This window comes from Arvicola amphibius, chromosome 5 (assembly GCF_903992535.2).
Source record: "Arvicola amphibius chromosome 5, mArvAmp1.2, whole genome shotgun sequence".
NCBI lineage: Eukaryota > Metazoa > Chordata > Mammalia > Rodentia > Cricetidae > Arvicola > Arvicola amphibius.
In genome coordinates, this window is record NC_052051.1 from 150,624,382 (window position 1) to 150,636,680 (window position 12,299).

Sequence of the window (12,299 nt, forward strand, 5' to 3'; positions counted from 1 at the left end):
TTGAACACTAGTTCATTGTTTTCTGCTTTGCACAATTACCAAAAAGACCATTTATACCTGTTCTATGTGTGAATAGGGCCGCCACCTTCAACTCCAAAAATATTAGCAGTGTACATCACAGTCATACAGTGGCTCCATCTTCAGCTATCAATTGATTTCCCACAATTACCTTAGAAACTATTACTTCTTCTCAAAGGCCAAAAACTTACCAAGTTGTATAAAAAAATAGAAACTATAGTAAATATTAATTTACTTCAATGTTTGATTGGTATACAATTCAGAATAGATGGCGAACAGAAAGAATATCAGTATTTCAGTCTTAAAAAGGTTATGACAGTCAGAAATGAACAAACAACAACTAGCCTATATATTAAGGAAATAAAGAGTGTTCATTAGATATTACTCATTTCACCTCTACAATGGGATTCTAGCTTTAAAAAGAATATTATTCACCCACCTTCTCCCTTTCCATAAAAAAAGCAAAGTACTGAGGTGGTTAGATGAAAATCTCTTTATAACTGGAATTAAGTACTGTTTCAGAGATCCATTATAATTTAATAGATTAGAACAGAATATAATACACAAACAATTTTATAGGTATTTAAAGGCTTCTTTTAAAGTATTAAATGAAAAACTGAAATATACCTAGAACATGCTTTAGAACAACCCAAAAGTCTGCTTCTTTCATGAACTTCATTTAAATCTTTTCCCATTAGTTTTAATATAAGGAAGTAATAAAAGAATTCAATCAAGATATTATCACAGGAAAAAGCATCTCAGGACTGTTTAAACTCATATTTAATATGCTATATAAAAGGCTTATTGATAAGAGTTCACACCTATAAAGTGCTTTCTAAATCATTCTTGCTATTGAGTTTACATGGTAAGGTATAAATTTAGATGATCAATATAATTTTTCTTGAAATATATTTTATACACTAGCAATATGTTGCCTTATGCATAAAACAGAAAACTAAAAAGAAAAAAGTCACCTATAAAACTTTAGAAAAACCAAAACTTTCCCCTCTTTAATGCAGGAATAAACAAAAGCTGTCATGACCTATTAAGTATGTTACTTTACAAAATATTCCTAGCCATATAATTCTCTTCAATAATGAGAATTCTTCACTTAAGAACTATTCAGATATCATCATTCTTCCTCTATGAAATCTCAAGACTGCCTCTGTAGCACACAGTATGAGATGTGACAATCCAGGAAAACCAGACATGTTAAAAATGTAATGAACTGCAGACCCTTTTCTCTATGAGAGCTGAGAGAAGCCAATTTCCAAGTAACTTTTTAAAGCCTGGGAGATCAAGGGGAAAGTTTTTTTAAAACATTCTTTACAATTGGAGTGACAAAACAGGATAAAAAAAATGTGCAATATGGGTTAACTAGTTTATCATCCACCAATCCTGGTTGGAAAACACACAAAACTATTGTTTTAGGAGGAACAGTATTTAGAAAGTTTCAATGAAAGAATATATTATTCCAGACACCATAAGCTCAAGTGCAGAGACTAGATAATAAAGTGAGGTGCCTTTCCTGAGGAAAATGTACTTAGTCATAATGCTGAACAGTGCGTAGTAAATCTATGGAGTGCTAAAGAGGCAATGATGGAAGTTCAGATAGTATGTTACAGAGAAAGACCTGTAAGAATTCCATTGCTTAAAAATTAAACTTGTCCCTGTCATTAACCACTTAACGTTTCTGCTGATGTGCTAAAGTGCACTGGCAACTCAGAACAGGTTTGTTTGTGTTTTAAGCTGGCCATGCCTTGTTACTAGACTGCAGTCTTCACATTTATACAGAGCTGCAGGCCTCCTGGATTTTTTCAAGTGTCACTCATCTAAATGAGTCTGACAGCTGAGAAAGGCCATCAGGTGCTTTACAGTCAGTTTAAAAAACATCCTCTACCTGGTATCTCTGCAGTGATTGTCTTGCTGCTCCCTGAAACTTCTTCATCGTCATCTGACGAGCTCGTGCTTGAGTCACAAGTCAGGTCACTATCACTGGTACTACTGTCCTGTAGCAGGTTGTACTTCTTCCTTGCAGCAGCCTCCCGTTTTTGCCTCAGTAGTCTGATCCTTTCCTTGTGCTTTTGGCTCCGATGACCTTTAACCTTGGTGACTCGGCCATTCTGCTTATCACTCGATTGCCGGTTTTTCTTGGCAGCCATAGTAGATGTTTCACTTTCAGAACGGGATCGCCTAGACTTGCGCCCAACAGTGGCACCAGACACTCCTGATGTATCTCCTTCTACTGTTGTTTCTGCTTGAGAGGGTTCATTCTCTTCTACAGAAGACAATGTGTCTGAATCGGCCAAGTGACCACTAGAGGAAGGGGAAAGCATGCAATGATTAGAGGAGTCACTCTCATAGACTCGGCCAGTTGTGGGCTTGTCACTCTCTGTGGATGCTAACTGAGACTCTGAAGAGTCCCTTCTCAGTTCCATCAACAAACACGGCATTGAAGAAAGAACTGTAGAGTCAGCTACACCATCCTTCGGAACTTGAGATTCCAGTTCTACAGAACCATCCTCCTCCTTGACTGTCTCTTGTTCGGAGGGTTTTGGTGGGGCTGTAGACTCAATGAGGTCTTCTACTTTTCCCACTGTCTCCTCCATCTTCATTTCAGAATTCCAAATTAAATCATGGGGCAGAGACTAGGAAACGATATCAAAGATGCAACAGGAAAGCAGCCTGTATGAAAACACATAAAGTCAGTGACTAGAAATGAAAGATTATTTAACCTATACAGTATGCTATTTTTCTAAGTGGCAAAAGTTACTACTTAGGCAGACCCCTAAGATATTATGTACCCATACTTAGTTCGTTAATAGCAGCACAATCCTAGCAGTCTTTATCTACTAAAAGCAGAACACTAATCCCCTATTGCTGTAACTACAGTACATAACCAAAGAGTTAATTTAAGTTTAGAACTTTAGATAGGGTTGGGAAAGTAGTGTAGCAACAAAATAAGAAAGACTCAAGAAAGAATCTTAGAAAATCTTTAATATAATTAATGTTTATTTGACTTTATTATAAATGAAAAGAACGGTTTAAAATACAACTATTCTGAGTCTGGAGGTGGAGTTCAGTTGGTAGAGTGTTTAACTCACATATATGAAGGTGGGCTTCAATCCTCGCCACTACCTAGAACTGAGACCCTATTTAAAAAAAAAAAAAAAAAAAAAAGTAAGAGTAGTCTGACCTGGACATGGTAGTGGTGGCACAGGCCTATAATTCTAGCTTCTAGACAGGCTGAGGTATGAGGCTCCCAAAGTCAAGGCCTACTTGACTTTGGAACAACTTTTGACAACTTGGAAGATCCTGTCTCAAAATTAAAACAAAAGGGGCAGAAAGATCGATGGCTCAGAGGTTAAGAGTATTTCCTGTTCTTGCAGCATACCCTGGTTTGGTTCCCAGAACCTACACAGATGCTCCTTTCTATAACTCCAGTTCCAGGGGATCAGACACCCCTGTACATATATACATGCAGGCAAATACTGCTACACATATAAAATAATTTTTGAGGAGGAAGGGCTGGGATGTAGTTTAATAGCAGAGTGTTTGCCTAACATGTTTAATGCTCCAGTACGACTAAATACAGCAGTAGCCTGAGAATCATTATAATTAAAATGATAGTTTTATACTCAATTCCCCAAAGGAAAAGGAGAACTATCTATGTACATGTATGAATTGTTAAGGGGTTGGTGATGCATTTTTATGCATGTATGTGTGCAGGTGCATGTGAGGGATAGATGAAAAAGTCTCCTGTGTCATTCCTCAAAAGCCATCCACCTGTTTGTGAGACAGGATCCTTCAGTGGCCTAGAGATGGCCAATTCCACTATGCTGGCTGGTCACTGAGTTGTAGGGAAGCCTGTCTTTGCCACTCCTGCACCTGAATTTTTAACATAGGTTCTGAAAGAGCTATCTCTTCACCGTTTCCTTTAAAAAAAAAAAAAAAAAAAAAAGGAGGAGGAGGAAGAGGAAGAGGAGGAAGAGGAAGAGAAGGAGGAAAGGAAAGAAAAGAAAAAATCAAAATGAACAACCAAAGTATAATTATGCATCAAACCTGTCTGCATTCCCCTCAATAGAAGCTGTGCCAAAGGAGGATTAAGAGACAAGGCCAGCTGGGCATGGTAGCATACCTGTGTAATGTGGCACTTGCAAGGCTGACTTTGGACTGAGAGTTGGACATCAACCTAGATTACATACTGAGAGCCTGTCTCAAAGGCCAGATTCTGCTGCTCCCTCAGCCCATCTAAGTGATGACTCATGTCAGATGTTTTACTTCAAAAACAATAGCCACTACAATACAGTTCAGTTACTTTGTGAACCCAGGGAATCTTCTGACTAGGTTCAGGTTTAAGAAAAACTCCGTGCACATTTTACACCTTTATTTGCTAAATTTAGTACCCAATATTCTAACCACTACCATAAAGGACACAACTCTAATCAATCATGAGCAGAACATAATCTTTAACTACCACTCTGTAACCTTTTACATGGAAAATTTCATTAATCAATGAAGAACATAGTAAGAAGGAGCAAGGCAAGCCACTCCCTCATCTTGTACAGAGAATACAGAAGGCAAGGAGCATTATGCCCCATAGGCCACGGGTGCAAACATCCGTTCACCAGGATGGTGCGCTAGTGAAGTGTAGTACAGCACCTCCATCACTCTAGTCTACCAAGCATCAGTTCATTTTATGACGGAAACCAGAAAATGTCAGAAAAATCCATTTATTGCTCTTACATTTGAAACACCATTTTTAATTAATACAAACATGGTATTTTATGTTTTTTGCTTTGCATAGCTCTGCTCTCCAATAAAATGGGCATTGTGATAGTTTCCTTAACGAACTTAACAAACAAGAATACTAAAATATTCTTACTAGAGCATTTACTGATTTGAAACACTCTTGTATGTACTACTTCATAAACATATTCATAATATGACTAATTTTTTAACTAAATGAAAATAAGCATAGATATTTTACAGTTCTAAAAGAAATGTAATACTCCTGAAAGCCAACATAGGGAGTATAGGTTAAATCAATAAACAAAAAATATCACAAATCAAAGTATGCTAACAACATGAAATATTTGTATGTCTATATTAAAAACTCTTGAACTAAAAAAATAATAAGCCAAATTTTTCTGATAAAAATAAAAGCAGCAAGAGTTGGGACTGGCAAGATGGCTTAATAGGTAACATAAAGGCACTTGCCACCTAGCCTATGGCCTGATTCAGTCCCTGGGATCCATAGGGTGGAAAAGACGCCTATAAGCTGTCCTTTGATCACTACATACACACTGTATCACATGTATATACCCCACCCTCAAATAAATAAATAAATAAGTTTGTGGAAAGCTTAGGTGGGAGTTGGTGGGCTTCACGTTTGTAAAAGTCCTGGGTTCAAACCCAAACACTACACAAACAAGGCATGGCTAAGTATGTGTGTAACTCTAATCAGGAGGTGATTGTAGGAGGAACAAAAATTCAAGAGCATCCTTGACTACGTAACAAGATCAATGCTGGCTAGAGCTATATGAGACTTGAAAGAGCAAGAGAATCTCAACTGATTCTCTGTTGAGAATTCATTCATACACTCTAAAATAAAGATTTTTTTCTTTAAAGTAAAATATCTAAAATATACTAAAATGAAGGTAATGTTAATTATCAAGTAAACACAAAGCCTTCTTTTGAAAGAAGGAAGCACTAGACCTTTTCAAAGTATTACAATATAGCATCATCAGACTGAAAATAATTTATTGCCTCTTCCTTCAGTGCTGCCAAGGTGTATGGTCTTCTAAAAAAAACTAAAGCTGCATCAGATGAGGGCCTCATCCATCTATTGATTAACTAGCACATCACCCAGCAATGGCAGTTTCCCCAGCACCATCCCACTGTCCCCCATGGCTTATCTCCATGTTTGCCTGCATCTACTCTGCTCTCATCCTGCAAGGTGAGGTGACCTGCGCTAGAAGTAGAAAATGATTTTTCTTAACATGTGAAGCTAGAGCTGGCAAGATGGTTCCACAGATAAAGGCACCTGCCGCTAAGCCTGACAACCTGAATTTGATTTCTGGGATCCACATGGTAGGTAGAACTCCTTGCCCTCTGACCTCCATATGCACGCATGCCTGTGCTCACATACACACACACACACACACGCACGCACGCACGCAAGCACGCGCACACACACACACACGCACGCACATGCATGCACACAGACATGTCAAGTTAATAAATGTTTAAATTTAAAAGGGTTAGGACCAAAGAGACGGCTTGGAAAGGAAATGCACTTAGCAAAGCCTGACAACCTGGGTTCGATGCCAAGACTCACGTGCTGGAAGGAGAGAACTGACTCCTATAATGTGTCTCTGACCTACACATACACACTACTACATGGGCACACAGACACACACACACACACACACACACACACACACACACACACACACAAATAAATGTGATTTTTAAAAAAGATGTTTTTAAAAAGGTATCCAGTGGGATTTATATCATTTAAATGGGATAAAAAACATTAACCTTCCGGGATTTAATGTTTACAATGTACAAATATGCACCATCATTTGTTAGAACCATCTCATCCATGTTCTTCCTTCCAAATTAAAGGCAGGCTTCTCCTGTGTGGCTGTTAAGATCTCATCCCTGTCTGTTCTCCCTATGACCAGGCAAAACTGACTATTCTTTGATGCTCATCAGCTCATCCATTCATTTATACATTCATTCACCTATTCATTTCTAAAATCCTGCCCGCTGTGGTAGCTCATGCCTGTAATCCCAACATGTAATCCCAATACTCAAGAGGCCGAGGGAGGATGAGTTTTGGAGGTCAGGCTGGGGTTACATAAAAGATCATCACAAAAGACAAGGGACTGGAAAGATGGCTCAGGGTTAAGAGTACTTGCTGCTCTTTCAAAGGACTAGAGTTTAGTTCCACATCACCCACAACATCCTCTAAGTAAGATAGGGGATCTGACGCCCTCTTCTAACTTCTGCAGGTGTTATACCCTGTGTATACACTTAAAAATAAACATAAATAAATACAAATTTTCTATATAGCACCTCAACTTCACTTTTCTCTCTTTTAAGACAGGATTTCTCTATGTAATCTTGGCTGGCTTAAAACTTACTATGTATACCAGAATGGCCTCAAACACAAGAGATTCACCTGCCTCTGCCTCCTGAATGTAGGACCAAAGGCAACACCACAACTGGCTCCTGTGTTCTTTCATAGGATACTTCACTTTTCTGTCAGGGAATAGAAGATCCAATCACTGAGACAGTCATGTATATAGCATTGGGTCAAGTGAGTTATCTGGTAGAACATGAGACTCCAGAATTTTTGGTATGGTGTAATCAGCCACTAACAAAGAACTAGTAAGAACCCCATTTGCTACTTCAGAAATCCTTCAAACTGCACTACCAAGGGTAGTACTGCTGCACAGAAGCACCCATTAAATTTGCTTGCCAGAATAGTTCTGAACAATAGAATATTTTTATTATTAATTGGCTAAACAAGAAGTCTGTGATACTGTTAACACTGCATGCTATACTTCAACAAATTTCTTTGGGGAAGCTGAGACCCAATTATACATGATAAAGGGCCATGTTTATTAGTCTCACCCCAGTTTCTTTGGTCATTTATTTAACTGGCTGCTTTGAAGCTTGGGTTTTTAGAAATAAAATAATTTTGAAAGCTGGGGCTATCATATACTCTTAATTTTGCTCTGTATTATCCTTTTCAAATTTTGGATCTGTGGCCTGTCAGTTTCTAAAGAAATTCAAGTACCAGAAGTCAGTCATCTATCTCAGTGGGTAAAGGCACTTACAACCAAGCCCAAAATACCAGAGTTCAACTCCCAGGACCCATGTTTGTTTGTTTGTTTGTTTGTTTGTTTGTTGTGTATACAATATTCTGTCTGTGTGTATGTCTGCAGGCCAGAAGAGGGCACCAGACCTCATTACAGATGGTTGTGAGCCACCATGTGGTTGCTGGGAATTGAACTCAGGACCTTTGGAAGAGCAGGCAATGCTCTTAACCTCTGAGCCATTTCTCCAGCCCCCAGGACCCATATTTGAAAGAGAAAACCAACTGCTGCAAGTTGTCCTCTGACCATGTGCACACTGTGGCACATGTGCACTCACATATATACATGAGTACCTATGTGAATGCACAGACAATAGATAAACTACAGACAGGATACATACATACACACACACACACACACACACACACATATATACATACACACATAGACAGATGTACTAACAAAACAATGCTGACCCACCCAATGCTTTGAGATAATTGACAGCCAATCCTGTAGGACAGACAAAACTGAATGAGAATGAAACCTTGAACACTTGGCTCTATAGGTAAAAGCACTTGTCAAGCACGCCAAATAACCCGAGTTTCATCCCTGGAACCACAAATGGAAAGAAGAAACCCCTAAAAGTTGTCCTCTGACTTCCATCTGTGCAACATGGCATATATACCTGAATTCACGCGTACACATACATACACGTGCGCATGCTCGCATGTACGCACACATGTACACGCGCGCGCGCACACACACACACACACACACACACACACACACACACACACAAGAAAAAAGAAACCCTGAAAGTCTCTCCTTCTGTCAACCATGCTGAGCAATATGATTATTCAGGTGTTGTATTTGTTTCAAGATGTTATTGTTTATGTGTGTATATGTATATTCATCTGTGTGAGTTTATGTGCATACCATGTATGCAGGTCCTCTTAAAAGACAGAGGGCCACCTGATGTGAATGCTAGGAGCTGAATGCAGTAATGAGCAAGAACAGCAAGTGATGTTAACTACTGAATCAACAGCTCTCCAGCACTGCTATGCATGGTTTTATCAACTCCTTGTTGCTAGTTGTTTTCTTATCATGTGGGTTCAGAACAACCAAAATAGGTCATGGTATTTTGATGTGGGATGTCCTTCTGTATATGCATTGCTTTTACTGGCTAATGAATAAAGCTGTTTCGGCCAATAGCTTAGCAGAGTAAAGCCAGGCAGGAAAAACGAACAGAATCATAGAGAATAGGTGGAGTCAGAGAGCCGCCATGTAGCTACCAAAGGAGACAGATGCCAGAACCTTACCAGTAGGTCACAGCCTCATAGTGATACACAGATTAATAGAAACGGGTTAATTCAAGATGTAAGAGCTAGCTGGAAATACGCCTGAGTCATTGGCCAAGCAGTGTTGTAATTAATACAGTTTCTGTGTTATTATCTGGGTCTAGGCGGCCGGGAAACTTTATAAAGTGCAGTCTCCATTTACAATACTTTATCACTGCAACACAAAGGTAACTAAAACAGATGATGCTGACAAAAGCAACCACAAAAAAGCTTAAAATTTTAAAAAAGGGTTCAACATCCTACTCCAGATACTTGCTCAGCTATGTTCATTACTGCTCCCTAGGAAATGGAAAAAACCTAAATGTCTCCCAACCAACACATAGATAATAAAGTGTGGTATATGTGCACTAAGGAATACTATTTAGCTGTAAAGAAAAATGAAACCATGAACTTTGCAAATAAATGAATGGAATTTTTTTTAAAGTCATATTGAGTAAGAAAACACAGACCCAGAAAGACAAACATCACATGTTATCTCTCACTGGAAAATCCTTGCTTCAAATCTTCATATATAAGCACATAGCTTAATGCAACTGCAGAAACCAGGCAAGTAAAATGGGCCCACTGCCCACTGCCAGGACTAAGGAACAATTAGAGGGGAATAGCAGGGTACAAACGGTCTGATTAGGGAAACAGGAAGAGGGACTCTTTCTGGAGAGGGAGGGAGGCAAACACAGAAGGTGGTAGAAAATAAAGGGAACAGCAGAGTACCAGTGATGCCCTGCCTACAGGATACTCTGGTACAACAGCGGCACAAAACGCTGTGGTAATAATCAACCACTATTTGGTTAGATTTAAGGCCCACTCCACGAGATGGAGCCCATACCTGACACTGCTTAGATGGCCAAGAACTTGAGATTAGACAAAACACGGGTCTAGGAGAAACACAAATACTATTGTCCTGCTAAATAACACAACAATAAAATGGTTCCTAATGATATTCTGATATATCTATAGATCAGTGTTTTGCTCAGACATCATCAGAGAAGTTTCCTCTTGCCATGCAGAGAGTGGGAGACTTTGTTACACTCAGTCTTAAATGAAGAAAGGTCTTCATCAAACTCCTCTCCTCAGGGTTCAAGGAGCTGTACAGAAGGGGTATCTTCCAAACGCAAAGACGAACTCACAGAGACTATGGCAGCATGCGTAGGGCCTGAACAGGCTCATGCCAGACAGGGTCCCAGTGCTAAGGAGAAGTAGATACAAACTCCCATCTCTAATCAATAATCTATCTCCAACTGATAACTGCTTGGGATGAAAAATATCAGTTTTCTCCAACGGAGTCCACTGGGCATATAAACCACATTTAAGGGTAGGCTCCAGGCCCAGCAGTAGATAGCCAACACAAACAAACAAAATGGTGTTTTTGTAGATTTTCTGTCTCAAATTGCTTTGTTTCAGCTTTTTTTAAATAAATCTTATAGGTCTTTTGTTTGTATATTATGGTTTTTGTTTTTTTCTTTTGTGTGTCTGAGTTTCTTGTGTATTTTCTTTTTTAAAAAATTCTGCTTTTTTGTTTGTCTGTTTTGTTGTTGTTTTCATTTTGGCTCTGTTTTATACAGAGAAAGAAGGTGTGGGGTTGGATAGGTGGGGAGGATCTGGGAGGAGATGGGGAGAGGAAACCATGATCAGAATATATTCTATGAATTTTCAAGTTAAAAACACACACACACAAAGAAAATAACAGTTTTAAAAGCTGGGAGTAGTAGTGCACACCTATAATCTCAGCAACACACACACACACACACACACACACACACATTAAAAAGAAAGCTGAAACTCTGAAGGAAAGCTGCCTTAGTGCAGGGCAAAGTGGTATAGTCAGACGTGATACTATTGAGCTGGGACCATCACAGTGGTTTCTACCGTTAGCTAAAAGAGCCAGGTAGAAACAATAGCCAACAGGTCTACCAGGAAGCTTCCAGGCAGAGACAGGGAGATCAGTATCCAGAGAATTAGATGCCACTGCCTGACTCCTGCTTGTCTAGATAGCTCAGTCATTGTTCTACTGAAGTGAAGAGATTCCAGTACCAAGGGCATCTCATAAAATAATTCAATTGCAGGTCTGCTTACAGTTTCAGAGGTTTAGTCCATTATTATCATGGCAGGGAACATGGCAGCAAAAATGACACTGCTCAACCCAGCGACACACTTCCTCAAACAAGGCCACACCTCCTCTCAACAGTGCCACTCGCTCCCTGATGACTAAGCATTCAAATACATAATACATATACAAATACAAATGCATATGGGGGAGGGGGTATTCTTCAAACTACTACATAAGAATTCAAATGTATATCTATACGTGGTCAAGAAATCCTGAAAAGGCAAGCAAAAGATTGCCAACTTAGGGTTTTCACTACCCAAGTTTAACCAAGTAGGAACTTCTAACAGGAGAATTTAAAAACATACAAAGGGGCTGGAGAGATGGCTCAGAGGTTAAGAGCATTGCCTGCTCTTCCAAAGGTCCTGAGTTCAATTCCTAGCAACCACATGGTGGCTCACAACCATCTATAATGGGGTCTGGTGCCCTCTTCTGGCCTGGAGGCATACACACAGACAAAATATTGTTAAATAAATAAATAAATAAATAAATAAATGGATAAATATATAATTGAAATATTTAAAAAAATAAAAACATACAAAGGAAACCAGGCATGGTAACATGGGCCTATAATCCCTGTGCCGGGAGGCTGGAAAGGAGGACCAAACACTGAAGACCAGGCTACAAATAAGACACCATCTTTAAACAAAACTGGAAATGTAGCTCAGTGATAGAGTTCTTACCACCAATGTGTGAGGCTCTGGGTTCACACAGAAACAGAATCAATTCACAGAATATCAAATCAAATTACAAACATATTCAAACTCCCAAAGAACTATTCTACAGTTTCTTTAAACCTGTATAAGGGAAGAAAAATAAAAAAAGAGGGAGAAGGCAAAAAAGATAAAAATCGAAATAGACCAAAAAACAAACAAACAAAACAGCAGCACCAACAAAAACCTACTTAAGCCGGGCGGTGGTGGCGCACGCCTTTAATCCCAGCACTCGGGAGGCAGAGGCAGGCGGATCTCTGCGAGTTCGAGGCCAGCC

At 39.2% G+C, this 12,299-nt stretch overlaps 1 protein-coding gene across 3 annotated transcripts in view; it reads right to left on the reverse strand.

Annotated features, from left to right (window-relative positions):
- Positions 1-12,299, reverse strand: part of C5H18orf25 (chromosome 5 C18orf25 homolog) — a 67,811-nt gene that overhangs the window by 36,880 nt on the left and 18,632 nt on the right. For all 3 annotated transcript variants that reach the window (XM_038331184.1, XM_038331183.1, XM_038331185.1), the window contains exon 2: positions 1,919-2,703. In XM_038331184.1, coding sequence (XP_038187112.1) covers positions 1,919-2,633 — 715 coding nt within the window. In that variant the 5' untranslated portion in view covers positions 2,634-2,703. The remainder of the gene's footprint in view (positions 1-1,918; positions 2,704-12,299) is intronic.